Source organism: Gouania willdenowi, chromosome 24, assembly GCF_900634775.1.
Source record: "Gouania willdenowi chromosome 24, fGouWil2.1, whole genome shotgun sequence".
Lineage (NCBI taxonomy): Eukaryota > Metazoa > Chordata > Actinopteri > Blenniiformes > Gobiesocidae > Gouania > Gouania willdenowi.
In genome coordinates this window covers 9,832,840-9,853,065 of record NC_041066.1, presented here as the reverse complement: position 1 = coordinate 9,853,065, position 20,226 = coordinate 9,832,840, and the positions used below count along the sequence as shown (strand labels likewise).

The 20,226-nt window shown below is 37.0% G+C and overlaps 1 protein-coding gene across 1 annotated transcript in view; it reads right to left on the bottom strand.

Moving 5' to 3' along the window:
* Positions 1 to 1,327: 1,327 nt before the first annotated feature.
* LOC114458063 (glutamate receptor ionotropic, kainate 2-like) overlaps positions 1,328 to 20,226 on the bottom strand; it is a 73,321-nt gene continuing 54,422 nt past the window's right edge. The window contains exon 7 of the mRNA XM_028440307.1: positions 1,328 to 1,519. Coding sequence (XP_028296108.1) covers positions 1,328 to 1,519 — 192 coding nt within the window. The remainder of the gene's footprint in view (positions 1,520 to 20,226) is intronic.

Sequence of the window (20,226 nt, the reverse complement as noted above, 5' to 3'; positions counted from 1 at the left end):
TTTAGCCACAAAATAATGTTAAAGCTGATACATATGATCATTTTTAGTGGAGAAAATCATAAGTGTATGCCTCATATATCAATTAATAGAACATTTACTGCGAAAAGAAAGAAAAAAGGTATAAAGTTTTATTTTCATCTCCACTGTAAACACTCAAAACGGCATACTATACACTACAATCTCAATGAGTATATACTGTCGACTATATACTAGAAATAGGATTAGAATGATGACCGTTCCCACTGAAGTGTACTTCTAAGTTTCCCAAGATGCATTTTGAACCTACAATGGCAAAAACCCGAAGCACACTGAGGCTAAAAATCTCTGTTGATTCTCCATCTTTGAAAGTTCTGAAAACATTTTAAGTGAGAAAGTGACCAAGAAGAATTTTATCAACATGTGCTCATTGGCTCCAAAAAACTCACTTACACACATTTCATTTCAGAGATTATCAGAGATCCACCATTGTGCTACTGACTAAACTGCCTGCTAACTTCAAAACAAGAGCCCTATTTACAAAAGCATTAAAAATGATTGGAAGACAAGAAGAGATGCTTTTATTTTGAAAAGGGGATGCTTGACTTTTAGCTTGAAGCCGGTCCCAGCACAATTTTGAGTTCTGCCCGCCATGCATCATGGGGCAGTTGAGTATGAATAGTGTGCCCACTGTGAATACATAGGAAATGTGCCGATATAGTATACATCTGGGTATTTCTCGCATACTCAATCTTTTCATACTATCTAATGTGAATGCACCACATGCTAATTTTGACGTCAGACTTAGTATGAATAGTATGTTTGTATGCCATTTTGAACACAGCCTGAGTTTGTTACCATTCTCACGCATTGCATTGTGGGATGTGGAGTCCTGATGCAGGGAAGTGTTTTTTTTTATTCTTACTGTGATTTCTTGTGTTTTATCTTGTCATCCAGACAAGGAGGACAGTGATTCTCTTGACACCATTTTTGTTCTAGTTTGTTCCCCGTGATATCAGAATGAAGATGAAAACAAACTTTCAAGCAGTCATTTGAACTTTTTTGCTTTCTTTTTGGAGTGAATTCATGGGGTAGCAGCTTTAAGGAAGTGTTTAGTTTGACATTTTTATTTGATTTCTTTCTTTATTTTGATTATGTAAGTAAAAACTTAAAAACTGTTAAATAACAACAAAACAGTATCTTGCATTTTGGATTTTAGCATTTACATGAGTAAAAAGGAGTAGGAAGAATTATAAACTTATCTAATCCTACCCATTTTGACACTTTTGACCTGCTCCATTAATAAAAAGTCTTTATTTTGATCATGGCGATGGTGCAGTGATTCCTGAGGTCAGGGGTGAGGACAGGGCGCACACTGGTAGCACTGACAGTGTGTTACCTCTTTGATGAGATTTATGAAACGCCCTCCAAAGCGCCACGGCTTGTGGCGATTGCACTGCAGAGAGCTGACTGTGATCTGTTGTGACTGCTGCACAGCCACCGCCACCACATGCACGGCATCGTACATCAGCGCTGCATCCGTCTGCAAACAGAAAAAAACCAAAAAAAAAACAGGAATTATTATTACGTCACATTCTCTGGGAGGAAATATTAAGAGACATGTAGATTTGACCGCCCACGTAACGGCGCCTCGCCTCCCGTTTGTTCCTGTGTGTGATGTCACATAGAGTATGACTTTCAGGGGGAGAGAACAGGAATTTGAAGCAATGCCAGAAGTGAATGTGTGCCTCAGTGTGTTAGTAAAAATACTCCACCACTGATTCAGACAATCAGAAAACTCTGCCTGGGAGAATTTCCCAGTGGAAGCCGGGCTCGTCTGCATGAAGTCTAATGGCTGCTGATGGGTGCGCATGCAAAACTCTGACTGGAACCTGCTCGGGTAACAATGTATGCATAAAAGGACGGTTTTTGAGATTTTACTGGCACAAATATGAATCTTTTCTCATTCATCTGTTCACACAGTCCAAGACTCTCTCTATATCCAGGTAAACACATTACAGCTGAGCTCACATCCCTTTACCCTGAGCTCACACTGCGCTGCAATGCACTGCTGTGATCTTATTTGACAAGTCTTGGATGACCAACCTGCGAGTAAGTATAAAAACTGACTCAGAGAATGCAGAATGCAGTCTTTGTGGATGCGCTGCGGCTGCCATTGAAAATGAGGTTGGATTCAGTCAGTGCAGTGTGAGGCAGAGAGCAGCATGCAGCCTGGCCCTACCACTCCAAACATATCAGCATCCAGGGCTCACTCTATAGGTGTAGGAGAGCATGCATTATATTCAAGTAGGACACAGTCTGCAGGGTTTTTCCATCGGGGAAAAACATGTAAACATGACATTTGTTATTCTTGGAAATGGCAAAGAGCTAAATCCAGGATTTGTTTCTAATGAAGCTGTAGGGTAGGCTCCTTTCGTCTCAACTTAACTGAATAATATCCACTGTTATCTAGGAAGTTCGAAATTATTTGCATCATAGTATAAACTAGAGTCATCTTAAAGATGTAAATTCAGGTTTTAAAATGGGTTAAATGTGACCAAAAATGGTGCAAAAGGTGGAAAAATTGGGTTTAAAAAATCACATAAACTGGATAAAAGTTGCAGAAAAAAAGTGGTAAAAAAGGTTCAAAGTATCAATATTGGCTTAAAAGAGGCAGAAAAAAACAAATGGCAAATAACGGGCATGACGGGCATCGTGAATGTGGTTAAATTGGCAAAATAAAGCATGAAATATGGTTAAAAGTGACAATAATGTGTCAACATATGCAGCATTAGGTGGTAAAAGTGGTGGAACGGGTTTACAAGAGCCGAAAATGTCTTGAAAGTGTAAAAAATGTGCAGAGAAGGCACTGAAATTTGATGGAGAGGTGGCAGAAATGGGAGTAATGTAGCAAAAAATGCATTAAAAGGAGCAAATATGGCAAGAAAAAAAAATGATGGAAATATGTTAAAATATGGCATGTTTGGTGTAGTGGCAGACAAAAGGGTGAAATTTGCAAAGACTAGCTCAAATTGTGAAGAAAAAAAAAATCCTCCATCCTCCCTCTGCTTTCCAGTGATAATAACAGCTTGCTTGGGCCACGTCTGTGCCAGTAGTGTGTGTGTGTGTGTCTGTGTACAAACACTAATGGGCTTAATGGGCTGGTTTTCCAGCCATCTCTTTAATGGATAAAGAAAATCAGTTTGAACCGTTGTTGATGTCAATACATTATTTTGATGCACATCTTGGTATGGCTGTGGGATTACTGAGCTTCCAACAAATGTTGATGAAGTTAATCCAATATCTTTAACAGTGGCGTATCCAAAAATACACTAATGGGGTGGCCACTGGCCACAGTGCAGGAGTGTCACTCGTTTTCTCTTCGGAGCCAAATATGAAGCAGTTTGATTTCAGATGGGTTGTAGTTTTTGGTGGGAAAATTTGACATTAATGTGCCCTAGTTTGCACTTCCACGTATAAATGATATATGTAAGGCACTGACAATAACCAGATAATAATTGACAGATATAAATGGCTGCAAAAGCTTCACATGAAGATCATTTATTTAATGACATTTTTTTTTTGTGTGTATTTCAGGGAAAATTTGTGGGATTGTTTGCAAGAAATTGCAGATTTTAAGAAAAATTTAGGTTACTTTTCACTGTAGTCATGTGTCATAAGCATGGGGAAACTGTGAGCCCTGAAAATAATGTGGAGTTTCATTAAATCTTTAAATTTGAGAAATCTACAACTGAATTACTGAGTTATTTGTTTTCTTTTACTTTCTCCTGAGGGCCACAATTGATGCACTAAAGGGTCGGATTTGACTGCCTGACCTTGAGTTTGACACATGTGCCATAGTGGGTTTCTATGTTAAGATTTGGTCACACGAGCATTGTGCCATGAAGAAAAGAAACAGCTGCTTCAAAGTAGACTTTGTATTGGGCTGAGAAGATACACTGAGTTTACGATACAATATGATTTACCAGTCACGGACTGGGGGCCACATGTGGCCTTCAGTCTATTTCTGTGTTCCCCCAAAAGAAATCCCCTAAAAATTATTGCAATTCAAGAAGTTAATACTTAATACATAAGATCCAAAAAACAAACCAAACAAAAAACAACCTCTTGAACCCACAAAATGACTACAAAACTACAGAAAACAACATTACGAATACAAAATTACACCAAAGACACACAAACTGACAACAAAATTACACAAAATGTTTGAATTATACACAAAACAACCAGAAATATATAAAAGGATTAAAAAAAAAAAACGAAAACGACAACAAAAACTCAAATCATGATTCCAACATCATCATTTGTGTCTAATTAGATTAAAAAGGTGCCACACATTGCTGTGACCCTGCCTGTGTACTAAAAACAAGTTGAATAAATTTAGAAGTCCCACTTTCAGTGCTGCAAATAAAAGCTTCTGACAAAACTTTCAATGAATAAACATTACATTTGGTAGATGTTTGTCTGCTTTGACTCTGATTCCACTTTATTAAACATGTCCTCGAGCTTATTTTTTCATTACGTTTTTAAAGCTACTTCTTTAATCCTGTGACCTCTAAATTTCATTTCAACTAACTTTCCTTTTTTCTCACAAAAATAAAAGAAATATATATTTACATCCGCCATGTGTCAGAATAATTTTTTTTAATTTTTTTTATGTTGGTAAAAACGCCTCTGGGAATAACAGACACACAACATATGAGGAAATCAGCATTAGCTTAAATGCTAAACTGGGATTTTGTTGACATTGCTCATGTTTGTGGAGAATTAAGTGTGGAGTGAAAGAATAATGCCATGTAAAGCGCTTTGAAATCAGGCGCAATATAAATCCAATTTTGATTTTATTTTAATTATTATAATATTTCTTTTAATAGATCCTACAAAAAAAAAACACAGAAAAAAACCTGAAAACAACAGCTAATCTTCATTTGGTGTTCTTATACAGTATATACTACAGGAAAGAAATAACAAATATAAAAAAAACACTGGTGGTTTTTAATTTTATTTTATGAGTCGATTTTTTTACTAAATTATGCATTATTTCTTTCAATAGCTTAAACAAAAAACACAAAAGAAACCTGGAAACCACAGATAATGTGTATCGGGTGTTTTTATATATACTACAGGGCTCTGGGATTAACTCGTACTGGGATTAACCTGAGACACAATGACACCAAATACCAGTTTTAGATATAAGAAAGAAAAAAATATAAATGCATTTTGTAATATTTAAAAAAAGAAAAAAGATCTACCAACATCTGGAAAGAATTAATGTATTTAATAGTGCATTTTCTCCTTTTTTCACAGTCAAAAAAATGGCTTTTAAAGTGGTTCTGCAGTATTTGTGGTTGTTATTCATTGAATTGATTGTTTCAGAAGTTGGAAAGCATGAACCTTTTTAGTTTCAAAATAAAAGCCCATAGGAAATAAACAGAGAAAATGTTCCTGTGGATCAGAGGTTGGGGACATTTTTAAAATAGAGTAATTGTAAGATTAAAATCCTAAAAAAATATTAAACCTAGTTAAAATGGAGAAATGTTTATAGATTTTTTTTTAATTATTATTAATTATTTAATTATTTAATTATTTACATGGCAGCGTTCTTAGTGAAATATAGTCCGTTTTCCACATTTTCTAAAATAACATGGCCACAGCGACCAAACAGATTCCCCGTCAAGTTCAATGAAGTCTGTTACATGAAGACAGGGATTTGTAGCTGAAAAAAGCAGCTTAGAGAAGCCAAAAAAAGTGAACATTGAGCAATGAGACTGAAGCGAAACACAGTGGACACCTAAAGACTGAGTCAAAGCTGGCCATAAATCTGTGCTACAGCTGAGTGAGCTGCAGAGTCAGGTAATAACTCTCCGTGGGTTCACTTGTCTCAGTAATCCTCTTTACGCACACACTTTTTTTGCTTGTGATAGATCACCTTTGTATCAGTATCTTTTATTGCTTCTTTAAGACTGATTAGACAATTTATGGGTTGACCTTGCTGCGATCGAGCATGCCATATTATTAGGGACGACTGGAGCAAAATGGAGGAAACCCAACCAAACACAAATTGACAGCAAAAACACACAAAATAAAGCCCAAAACACACAAAATACAGCCCTAAACACACAAAATAAAGCCCAAAACACACAAAATAATGGCCAAAACACACAAAATAACAGCCAAAACAGACAAATTGACAGCAAAAAGTGCAAAGTACACAAAAACACACAAAATAAAGCCCAAAACACACAAAATAATGGCCAAAACAGACAAAATAAAGCCCAAAACACACAAAATAATGGTCAAAACACACAAAAAAATGGCCAAAACACAGAAATTGACAGCAAAAACACACAAAATAAAGCCCTAAACACACAAATTAATGCCCTAAACACACAAAATAAAGCCCAAAACACACAAAATAAAGCCCAAAACACACAAAATAATGGCCAAAACACACAAAATAAAGCCCCAAACACACAAAATAACAGCCAAAACAGACAAATTGACAGCAAAAAGTGCAAAGTACACAAAAACACACAAAATAAAGCCCAAAACATACAAAATAACAGCCAAAACACACAAATTGACAGCAAAAAGTGCAGAGTACACAAAAACACACAAAATAAAGCCCAAAACACACAAAATAACAGCCAAAACAAACAAATTGACAGGAAAAAGTGCAGAGTACACAAAAACACACACAAAAAATTCCAGAAATAAATAAAAAGAGTCATAAAAGACAAAATGACAACAAAGACAGACACAACGACCACCTAAACGAACAAAATGACGACAAAAACACAACAAACACAACAATCAACACATTACAGACCAACTCCAGAGACACACAAACTGTTGAGAAAATTACACAAACATGCAGAAAACGACAGAAGAATACACTAAATTACAACAAGAACACAAAAAATAACAAAAACACACATAATGAATAAAAACAGACAAAAACAAAACAAAAAAAAAAGACGAAAACCTTTTTACAGTTGTGGCCCCATTTTGATATCACAAATGTCCAGTGACCCCAGATATATATATATATATATATTTTTTTAGAAATAGTTTATCAGAAATGTTTTTTTTGCCCAGTACAGTTTTAAGACAGCACAAGGAATATGACTTGGGAGTTGGTGCGCGGAACACAAAACTAAGAAACACGCCAGCAATAATAACAATAACAATAACAATAACAATAACAATAACAATAACAATAACAATAACAATAACAATAATAATAATAAGTATAAAGGATGAGGGATAAATAAAGGATAGATAGAGGATAAATATGAGTAATACAGTAATAATACTGTTATTTGATAATTATTGTGTGTGATTTGTTACTCTGAAAAATAATAATATTTAAAAAAATATTAAAATATAATTTTAAGCAGATTTTGGACTTTTATTTAAAAATTTTTTTTAACAATTACTAAGACATTTCAGGCAATCCCATTTTAATTCTAGGTAACCACACGTGGGGTCCCGACCCCAAGGTTGAAAAACACCGCCCTAATGTTAGTTTCCCCTCAGTCTATTATCCTTTCATTGCTTTCGTTGGGTGCATCACCATCAGAACAAACTGAAAACACACACTTCTTTTGATGGATTTGTGTGCAAATCTTGCTTATAGCTCCATAAATCTCATCCTGATTTTAAAGTGTTAGTTGTGCATGTTTAGATAGTGTCGTACGATAGACGAGCCTCATTTAACGCAGCAGACGGTAGAAGCAGGTAAAAGCAAACCCACGAGCTGACTGTTTCGTCTTTGAAATGCCAATAAAACATCTTTCTTCTTCTCTCTTCTTTGCACGTTATTCTGGTCTGTGACCCCCCCCCCCCCCTTTCCCCGCACCCTCCCCCCTCATCCCTGCCTCCCTGACCGTTTGTGATGGACGTACACTGTGGCTGCCCATGTGTAGTATGACTCTCTGCTGTTTATACATATCATATACATCTGATTAGCCCTAATGAGATTAGCACTGACCTGCTATTCATCATGCATCACTGGGTTGCAACTGCCAGGCAAAGAGTAACAACAGTGCACACACACGCGCGCACACACATGCTCGCACACACACACACACAGATATGCACACGTGTCCCAGCAGCTCTGCCATCAGCATCACAGTCACAGAGTCAACAGGAGGGAGGGAAGCTCTTTGTTTTCTCAGAGCCGCTTGTCACTCTGCACTAAAATCACACACACACATACACACACACACGGGATTCAAAGGCTTGATAGAAGATCATTCTTCACCTTGGCTTACACACTGTTACATATTTGAATGCACTTGTGTTGTTTCATAGCACAATCTATTCACACACATTACAGCCACATGTTCCGCTGTCTGATAAATGACTGCATTTTCTATTCATTGAAAGCTTTTGCAGTGTGATGGAGTGTGTGGCTTTTGTGAATCAGGTTGTCTGTAGACATAATGGGAAATATCTGTATATGTTTAGAGCTGATTTGAAATCACCATGGAAATAAAAGTGAGGAACCAGCTACCATAACGCCTCCGAACCTAATAAATACATCAATCTACAATGTATCAGTTCAGCTTTAAATGTAGAAGAAAATACTGCCATTATATATTTTTGAAAGTTTTACATTGAGCAAAACGAACAAATGAATCTAATGATGATTAGATTTGTGGTAAAATGTGAATCAACAAGTTGATACAATTATTTTTCCGAGTCAAGTAAAGTGAGCAGTTCAAGATGCATCCTGCAGTTATTCAACAATAAGGTAGCAACACAGTGTGGGAAATTACAGTTACACATTTGTGCAGAAACAAGTTATGATTACACCTGGGTTTGATGAGAACTACAGTATGTGATAGAATAAAAATCAAAGGCATTACAGCCCCTGAACCCGGGCGTTTCATCTCATCATAACCATAGTGCCGGAACAATGTGCTTTTAATCACAATATTAGGGTGCCAACTGATTTTATATTATGATTCTGATTCATTAAGATAATTGCAATATTTCATAAATCAATTTTTTTCCCCATCTGACTAAGGTCTGAAACCTTGGTGTTCTGATTGACTCAGATCTGACATTCAGCAGTCAGATCAAATCCATTACAAAAACAGCTTCTACCACCTTCTCCACAGTGAAAGGTTTCATGACTCAGACACTTCCAGCAGAGCTGAAGTCAGCATCGAATGTGAACATTTTTAAATTCAAGTCTCCGAGTGTTTTTTTCTCTCCTACACAACGACTGAGAGGGAGATTTTTAATCGTATTATTGCTGATTTAATGTTTTTACTGCTGATTTTAATGTTCTTATTGGTTTTTAAACTCTTAAATGTTTTCTGTTGCACTTTTTAATCATGTAAAGCACATTGAACTGCCTTGTGTTTGAAATGTGTTATATAAATACATTTTTCCTCGCCTTGCCTAAGGTGTCTAGCCTGGCGATAAGCCACACCCACTTTCTTACAAAAAGTAAAGCTGGAGCTGGGCCATAGCGACCAAAACTCCTATCTCGATATTTTTATTCAAAATGGTGATATGCTATATAAGTCTCGGTATTTTAAATACAAATAAAGTCAGACCAGATAAACAATTCTGGGTTAAATTGCTGAAGCAAAATGCCAAACGTGCACATTTATTAACAAACAACTGTACAATATGTGCCATTTTTGGATTTTATGCTGTTCTGAGACGTAGCATAAGATAGACGTATGTACCGTGAAACATGACGCCGCCTTAGCCAATCATGATCACTCACCTTGTTTTTAACCCACCTCCTCACTACAGCTGCGTAGGAAGCCAGGGGTGCTTTCGGATAACAGTTTATTCAATCAATGCATGTAACGCACCGCATTTAACGTTCAGTAACGTTAACACCGTTGTAATGGCGTAAAAAGTAATTAGTTAGATTACGCCATTACAGAAAAAATATTTTAAACGCCGTTATTCCAATCACTGTCTGTACCGTACTACACAACATTTTCCTCTGTTGCGCTATCTTCGTCACATCCCCTCTTTGTTTGATTGGTTACTCTGCGTGCGTTTGTCCCGCCCTGTTCAGCGCCCCAGAACTCAAACCCATGCAGACTAATCGCCTGCATTAATCAGTGAATAACACAAAAAGATTAGGATGCATTCCAGGCTATAAGGTGTCACCACACACCTTAAAATGATAAAGTAACATCAAGCACCTCTGCGGGAAATTTATAGGAACGAGTCAAAGCTGGTTTGAAGCATAAAAAACATCTCAAACCTGCAGGATTTGCGGCCCTCGAGGATCAGGTTTGGACACCATTGATGTCGTACCGTCAAACTCCAAAGACTTTCCTGCAATACGAATAAAAATAGAAACCCTGCAGGGACTTTGAGGTCTTTCACGCTTTGGAAACGATGAGAGTGTTGCTAATACCTACAGCTACAGGATGGCTGCACCTTGAAACGCTGAGGTTCATTTTTTTTAGAGAACCAGCACAGTTTAAGTGAAGATTTAATAACCAGTTTTAGTTTCTTGTAAGTCCTCACAAAGGTTTGCTGTCAGATCAATTGTAGCCATTGTTTCAGAGTGATGAAACACACGCAATCTGGACCAATGACAAAATATGGCTAATGTGGTTCATAGAGTGATAGATTGTGGCTCCAACAGACAATAGAGAAGAGATGGAGTCAGATCAATTGGAGAGGAGTAAAAAAAAAGTCTGTGGTAACTGCAGCCTGTCTTTGTCCATAACTTTTCCACCACGTCTCTCTGCATCTTTTTCTTTTTGATTGCCCGAGTTCTGCTGTAGTCCCTCCTCCCTCCCTGCCCTCCTCTCTCTCTCACTCTCCCAACCTTTCATCCCTTTTGTCAGCCTTTCTGCATTCCCCAGCCTCTCTCTGCAGTATTTGAGTGGAGTGTGGGTCTTATTAAGAGTGTGGATACGTCGCAGGCTTTGCTATTGCAGTGTTTGGTTTATTGCCTTTATTCCTTCAGCGCATTAGACATTAACTCTCTTTCTTAAATAGTGTGTTCCCATTCTGAGGCAACAAAGCAGGCCTGCTGAATTATTTTCTAAATGCACTGTTTGTTTAACAGGAACGCCTGGGGATTTATTGACTGTGGCTGGATTTATATGAAAGCACAGTGACGGCTTTTAGCATGGATTTAAAGGCAATTTAAACAGTACACAGCAGAAGTTTTTAAGTGGTTTTAAAGACAGTGTCCAACAGAAGAGAACCCCTTTGAATGCCTCATAATATTTATTGATTCAGTACTGATGCAGTGGGTTTAATGTGCTCGATATATAACTTGGTAAAAAATGCTGAAAACGTTTTTGCCGAATCAATCTAAAAAAAAAAAAACTCTGTTTCAGGGATGACTGATGGCTGTAATCCCTGAGATTATACACGTTATGAAGTGAAATTGCTTATTTGAACTCAAGATATGAAACTGTCAGGTGGGTATTGAGACGTCAAACAGTGAAAACACTCAGTTTACTGAGCTTGTTGGCTAAAGTGGTTTAAATATGTACCGACTGCTCATGCTAACCACCTAAATCCCTCTTCTGTTTGTTCCAAACAAACTGCAGAAAGCCCTGCCAGAAGTACTTTCCTTCATGCTACTTTTCTTTACTTTGACTTTGTCTCAAGGGTGTGGAAGATGGACTCAAATGCTACTGAGACGCTCCAAAAAAAGTTTGATGTCCACATTCCCCTCTTTTTTTAGGGTGCAGAACTTGGCCTACCAAACAGAAAATGGTCATATCAAAAGAGCAGTTCAGCAGGACAGAGACGGAGGAAACTTGGGACGTAACGATTCACTCAACTCCCGATACGATTCGATTCACGATACTGGGTTCACGATACGATTCTCTCACGATTTTTTCATTTACAAAATGGGACTGTCGACAAATTTTTACTGTAAAATACTGTATTATTTTCCTTTTGTTTTTCATTGTCAAAAGAATCCCTTGATAAACTATTCAAAACAATGCAATTTAACTAAAAATAAATCTTGAATTAAATAAATAAAGGAATAATACAAATGAAAATGAAGCTTATTAATTTGAATTCTGGATCTATAATAAACAATGCAAAACTGCATAATAGTTCTTTTTCTTTTAAAAGTGCAACTGAAAATGTATTTTGTGCCTTAACAATTGGACTTTAAAAAAAAAAAAACCCGTCATTGCACTGATTTACGTCATATTTGTTTGTACCAGCAGAGGGCGCTGGTAACCCAGTGGTTGGTTGGCATGCAGATATCTTGCAGTGAAGAAGAGAAGCAATGCTAGCAGACAGAGCTAATAGAAAAACGTGACTTTTACAGATATTCAAGTAATATTACAGATGTTCTTTCGGTGCTAAAGGGGTAATGAATCATTTATTAACATATTTAAGAGTAGAAGGCAGCCAGAAAGAAAGTATTAGCAGACTCTGCCCGCCGCCAACACTTCCGGAACCGGAACCTCTGCTGGTTATAAAAAGTACTGCGATTCAATTGTCAGAAAATCGATATCAACCGTGATACCTATGAATCGATTTTTAACTGCCTTACGATTAATCGTTACATCTCTAGAGGAAACCCTAACAAAGGAAACCAAACTATAGCAGAGTACTCACATAAAGAGAATCAGGCTGTTTTTGTCCTGATTATCCTCCTTCCCAACCAAGGATGGCAAACGCCAGATCATCTTTTATCGTATAAAATAATTGTGTAGGCTGAGACGTGCTAAGAGTGAATTTGTCCTGATAATCGGCTCTGAAACGGTTCGGGGCCGACAATCGCAAATATTGAACTTTTTCAAAAAGTCATTGTGTGTGTGGGGGAAAGCCGGCGACTCCAGACTCATGAGCTCATAACTTGTGACACAGAATGGGACGTAACCAATCAAGAAGCAAGCTGAGTGAAAAACACATAAGTCTGCGTTCAAAGGAACTCGGAACTTGGCATTTCCAAGTAAAAAAATTCAACTGACTTCAGCGGCAGCATATATATATATCCTAAACATGGCTGATCGCGATGTTAGATTTTTTTTTCTGACTTTAGCGAGTAGGAGCGCCGACTTCAGGTGGCGTTGAATCAGCATCTATGGCCAGCCAACATCAGGTGACCAATAATGACGGACCAAGGCAAGAAAAACAAACATATAGTCATTAGCAAGAAGAAATTTTTTTTTAAAAAAAGTGGTCGGAGATAATGAGCTGTAATGTTTTGCTTTTAAGTTCTAAACAATATTTTAATCACATTTCTAATTTGGATGTTTTGGGCTATTTCACCATTTTCTGAGGCTCCTTTTCATTACATTTATCACTTTATAAATACAATTTTCACATTTATTTTTTTGCAATGACTGTGTTTTATTTGTTATATTTGCATTTGTATTCATGTTTACCATTACTTGTTTTTTTTTGTTTTGTTTTTTTAAAGAAAAATGTCTTTTTTGCAGTTATTACCTTGTTCGTGGAGTTTTTGCTAAGTAGTTAAATGTGTAAGGAATCCCTTACGCAAATAAATTATTGGCTTATTAAAAATAATAATTTATGAATAAACTTAAAATCAGGCTTTAACTTTTTTGTTGTATTTATTTATCTTCCATGGGAGTGGCTTTACATACATTTGATTTTACCCTCAAGGTTAATGCGGTATATCAGAGTTCATGTCATTTAAAATGTTCGACACTGAGGAGCATTCAGACAGTAGAGGAGCACTTAGTAAACTATGGCCATCATGTGTATAGAGGGAAAAAAATATTACTTTGGTTTACAATAGAATACGGTTACCTGCTTTTGTGTTCCTTCTGTCTATAATATGCAGTGTGGGGCCCCCAAAAGGTATCCTGCTGAGGGCCCTAAGGAGGAGGAGGAGATACTTAAAGGCCATCACCTTTGTTTTGACAATCAGACGCACTTCCACTAGGTGACGGTATAGTCAGACGGCCGCGAAGGTTAGTGACGTCTGCCGTGGTGAAAAACCACAAATTTCTGAAAATTTACTAAGAGTGCATTTATAACACATTCTGCTGATATAATCTCAAGAATCACATGGTTTAAACGTAAATCAAAGGAAAAGAGGCTACCATGGCTACGAGTCTCTGATCCCTTTTTCTTGAACGACAGTGTCTATTTTATGTCAGTCATAATCTTGTAATATGGTTTACATATAATAACATATGGTTTTTAGATTATTCATTTAAAGTTGGTCAAGGCACATTATTGCATTGGATGATCTCCGTCCCTTGTCGGTCATCATGAGTTTCCGTAAGCGCTCGGGTGTGCGTGTCCCTTTAAATGTTGTCGCCGTAAATAATTGTGGGTCAGCATTATCTCGTCTCCTTTGGTAAAGGATGCATCAGTGTTTCCTTGGCTAAAGGAGGTAAAAAAGGAAGCATTGAGCCTCTTTTCCTCTGCATAAAGAGAACTCGAACGGTCTTTATCATGGCCACCACTTAAACACGGCCGGGGGTTAAGGAAAAGTGGGTAGGAAAGGAGATAAGAGGGACTATTGGGAAGCAACCCTAGTCTATGCTTTAGCCAGCGGCGTTTCCTGCTTTTGCCTCCAGCCAGTCTTCATGTGTGGGGTCTGTAACAGATCCTTACATGCTTATAAGAAGTTAGGCGAGCTGCACTGACAATCTGACCACGGGTGAGTGACCAGCAAGGGTTTATATACAGGTTGACTGATATTGAGTACCAACCAGGTGTGTTTCAGGTGAGTCGTGAGCTGGAGGGGGAGGGGCTTAAGAGAGTGGCATAGTTTTGGGCTCAGAGCATTCACCGAGCAGAAAGCTAGCACAGAGACAGGTTTATTTGTCTATAGTCTCACTATAGCAAACTCTGGACAAGCAATGCCAACCCTTGTTTAATTGGAATGTTTCACTGCTCAAACTCTCAACCCCCAGTTTGCATGGAGCTGCAATTTCTGTGCCTGAAATGGTCCGTCAAAACATTCAGAGTTTATTTGCGGTTGCCAAATAAACATGACCTTCAAAATAAAGTCAACTGCTCGCACCAATTTATATGTGGTTTCTTTCTGTAAACACAGCTTAAGGTGTATGAGGCAATTATATTTATTAGGCAAAATGTTGTTATTTTTAATACGTTGCAGCTAAACATAGAATCCTACATTGTGATTTAAGTCCAAACTGAATTAGACACAAAACTACACAAAATGTCGTAAAAAAGAAAATAGTAGCCTGCTTTGAAATAAATTGTGGGCAAGGCAAAATGAATTTGTACATTTCATACACAAGGCAATTTAATCATGTGTGCTTCACATGGTTAAAAGGTTCAATTCTAATGGCTGCAGTGTACAGTAAATATCTCCCTGAAGAGCTGAGCAGACGTACACAGAGAACTTTCTCTGTTAGGATTTAAACGTCATTGAAATAACCAAGGGCAAGAGTTTAAACCCAACTATCAGCCTGCAGTGAAAATCCCAAATCAGTCGACCATTATTCAAAAAGCTATTTTAAGCTGCAGTTTCACAGTAACAACTTAATTTAGTATGTATAAATGGGTTTACTTTGTGTATTTCTTAATTGCTCCATTCAGAATCCTGACTTTCACAATAAAATCCCAAAAATGTCCTGCAAATAATTCCACCATTGAGTGTAAAAGTAAAAAAAAAGATAAAATCTTCCCTATTTTATAGGCTATGCTAACCAGTTAGCATGTAAAGGAATTACAGTAGAACATGTCATTATATTGTGCATGCCACATATTGATAAAATTATATAAGAAGTAAATAAATATTAATCAAAGGAAGTTAAAACAAAAAAACGCTCTTAATTACTGAAATATTATTCAATTTGGTCGATTAAAGCTGGATTTATTCTGAAAATTTGACTCAATACAAGAGAATATATGGGGGTATTTAGTATAAATGGGTTTATTTTGTGTATTTCTTAATAGCTACATTAAAAATCCTGCCTTTCACAATAAAATCCCCAAAATGTTCCGCAAATAATTCCACTATTGAGCGTAAAAGAAAAAAAAAAAAGATAAAATCGGGAAAATTCACGTATTTCCGAGATCGTCACAGATTATTATGAGCCTTTACCAAACTTTATAAAACAAGTTTCAATATACTTTATCTGTTAACCTTTGTCTACACTGAGATTCTATCCCAACCCAAAGACATACAGTATAAACCACCAAAAAGCAATTTTGCTCATATGATATGCAGTGCAACATAGAGCTGTTATTGTGTGTGTTGGAGTGTGTGTAATTGTGTGTATCAAGGTGGGAGTGCTGGCGTCCTGAGCGTTGATAGCTTGCCAAGAGATTCCAAGGCCAGCCAATATCCCAGAGACGGAGCGTGACCATGACACATCGCTCCCACTGCCGTCACTGGCCTCCAGGGGCTGATTGCATGATACTGATCTGATGATAGTTGGAGTCACTGATTGCAAACGCTTTTATTGCGCCATATAACACCATCAGGCGTCTGCTTGTATTAGTGTCTGGTGTGCATGTGCCATACATGTTTTATTAGTGAGAGTTATTTTTTTTTATATATATACATAAATATATTTTCATTGAAATCATTTTACAGTTAAAGGAGACATATCATGCTTTTAAATCCTTCCTTTTTACATATAAATCATACAGTTGTGGTCTATATAAAGACGAACTGCAATGCTTGGGTCTGAATTCCTCATTATTATAGCTCCACAGGCCCCTTTTCTACCCCTTTTCTGATGTGCTTCTAAGAGCAACTCGTTTTGGTGCGGTCTCTTTAAATGCAAATGAGACACTTCATACCCCGCCCCCTCTCCAGGTTGCAGAGGTGACACTCGGTTCAACTCCACCCTATTCGGCCATTTTTGTCGTTTGATAGAAGAGATATGATTATGTAGCGGCGCAGAAAATGTTTATTCACACGTTATTTACAAAATGTCAACAACGGAAGACTTGTCCATCCAGCCTTACATGTTCCAGCCAGAGTCGGACCCGGTGGAGCGAGATGAAAATGAAGATGATGAACCTGCAGAACCCTAACAAGTGAGCTAACACAAGCACCGAGCTAACGCTAGCGCCAAGCTAACGTCACGAAATGCATTTTAATACAGTCTTTTCGGAGACAATAACGGCAAAATGAAATGACTAATGAAAACTTTAGACTTAAATTAAATCACGTAGGCCATATCATCAAGGATCTAAAACGAGCACACAGCGCTAACATATGAAGACGGTGCAACTGCTAATGCTAACAAAACAATGACAGGGACGTCTTATCATCACACTTTTTAGCGTTATTTACAGCTTACCGAAGTGCTCTGTTCGTCGTCTCCAAAGATAGAAGGAATTGAACCCTCAATCAGACAAAGTCTTTCGGCAAATCCTTCTTTATACTGGTGGAGGTTGCTGAAGCAGTCATCCTTGAAGTGCTTCGCGCACACAAAAATGACCTTACCCACAGATGTGGGTACATTTCCATGAAAAATAAAACCCAACCAGGCACTTTGAAAAGGTTCTTATGCTGGGAGACGGTGTAATGAAGCGTGTGGGTCACTACATCCAACAACCCAACATTTTGACTTATCCTCTCGTAACTTCGGCATCCTCGAGCTTGGACTACAAAATAAAAGCGAGAAATAAAAATGGCGGATTGCTCAAAGTGTTGGGCCTGGAGTCGATGTCCTCCTTTGGCAGTTCCGCTGCAAATACTGTGACGTTATTGTTCAAAAAACGTAATATAGAATCGAAAAATCGAAACAGATTGAAAAATATGACCAAAACAGAATATAAAGATATCAACGGAGCACCTGAAGAGACAAATTTGAACTTTTCTGTACTTAGAAACACTCTAAATATACAGCAAAATGCATTTAGGGGCTAAAAAAGTGGATTTAGCATGATATGTCCCCTTTAAAATAGTACTGTAATATAAACTGCAGTACATAATAATCTACTGCAAACTAAAGTACAGTAAATTATAATTACTGTGTTTAATTCTACAGTTAAAATTTCACTACTGTTACATAAAATACAGTAGAGTGCATCATTACTGTATTTCATTTTACAGTTAAAACAATAGTACTGTAATACAAACCGCATACATAATTACTGTCTTAAATTTTACAGTAACATAAAATACTACTGTAACCTAAAGTACAGTAAATTATAATAATTGTAGTAAATATACAGTTACAACACTGTAATCTTTTTTTTACAGGTACTTTTTTATGGTTAATTGTAATTTATTACCAGTTAATTACTTTGGATTTCACAGTAGTTCTGCCAATTTGATCTATTTGTTTTTTTTTTTTTTTTTTTTCTTTTTCAATTTGATCTATTTGGATGATTTTCCAACAGTTTAACCCCTTAAAGCCTGAATCATTAAATAATTGACAGATATGTCTAATGTTTTGAAACTGGCCTTTATTGGTCCCTATACAACCAAGTGCTCAAATATACCAAGCCTTACACTCCAAAGAGGCTATATACTGTACCATATATACTGTACTTTTTTTTTTTTTTTAAACCAACAAAAACATAATAAATAACCAACATGTGAACTAATTTGTAATTCCATACATACATAAGAACATTTTTGTGGTATTTTCATGCAGCATTGAGATATCCACCAATGGAACTGGCACGGTGACATCTATAGCATATCACATTTCACTTATTTTTCCTTATTTTATGGTTCACAAACTATTTATTTTGCATGGTGGTGAAAACAGTTCCTGCACAGTGCTTACATCTCTGTCTGTTTCCCAAGTTGGTTACCAAATTATGCAATTTAAACATTTATTTCGTTTACTTGAAAAATAAAAAATAAATACTTTTTGTTGCTTGATGATATGTAAAATGCATGAAATGCAATAAAAATGACAATTGACTGATTTAGAGTCACATGACAAATCTGATATGTTTGGCGTTATAGGGTTAATTCATCACATTCTTAATTTTTTATTTTTATTTTTTTCAACCAAATAAGTTGGAAAATGAAGTAAGAATAAGAAATCTTCTTCACTCAGTCTGCCTGCTCTCCTTCACAAACGGCCCCAATGGACCAGTGGAGCGCTGGTGCTAATAATGTTGGTGCGGTGCCAAGCCCAGCTGGTGGTGCCCAGCACAGGGCATCAAGTGTCTGCTCTCCACAGTCACTGCCTTAAAAAGGCTTTTGCCTCTGCCAAGTTAGATCAGAGGGTGGGGGATCGCAGGGCAGGCGACGCTGGAGCTTATTGCTAACGCTAAATCACATCCAGCACTTTCATGATAAAACATGTTCTAATAAAAACAAAACACAACTTGTACATTTTAAGACAACACTACTATAAATCTGAGATGTGATTTTGCTGTTTCTTCTGTGTGTTCCAGCAGAATGCAATTTAATTGGAAACATAGACATCATAAATTCATCCACTTTGCCACTGGCAAAAAAAAGAGTAGGACAGCATTGCTCCAGGCCTGAATTGGTTTAATATGATTATTGCAAACAGTATCCAACATCATTTGGACCGAAGACTCTTTTTGTTTTTGTTTTGAGTGAGAAACCCTCCCTGTTTTAGTGTTGTACCAACATTTAAATAATTCTTCTTGATCGTCCAGATATTTTGCGATGCCTGCTTGCATCATTTGGTGTGGGTGTTCTTCCTACTGCACAGCCTGATCTAATCCCCTCTAGAATTCCTAGGAGTGATTCTGGTGGCAAAGATGCAGGGAAGTCCCAGATCAGTGAATGTTATGAATTTGTGTTATAGAGTAAAAAACATGATGCAGCAAATTGTAAGAGGTGAAACAACATCGATGAAAACCATGAAAACATTTTCCTGCCACTGATGGAAGTCTGATGTGCAAAAATAAAGATATTTTGCATTCTGCGTACAAAAAAGCATCACTGTGGATCTGCACGTAAACAATTTACAAATAGCTGTGTTTCACAAATGACTTCTTTCCTTTAGAACACCCAGGGGTGCACACATTGTCATAGGGGGTACGTCAATATAAATTAAATTAACAATGACAACATTGGAAACTAGAATATAAACAGAGCAGTTAATGTTAATGCTAGGTGAATGCTAATGCTAGATTATTGATATTGCTATGTTAATGCTAATGCTAGGCTAATGCTATTGCTAGGTTAATGTTAATGCTAGGTTAAAGCTATTGCTATGCCAATGTTAATGCTAGGCTAATGCTATTAGTATATTAACGTTAATGCTAGGTTCTGCTATTGCTAGGTTAGTGTTAATGCTAGGCTAATGATAATGCTAGGTTAAAGCTAATACTAGGTCATTATTAATGCTT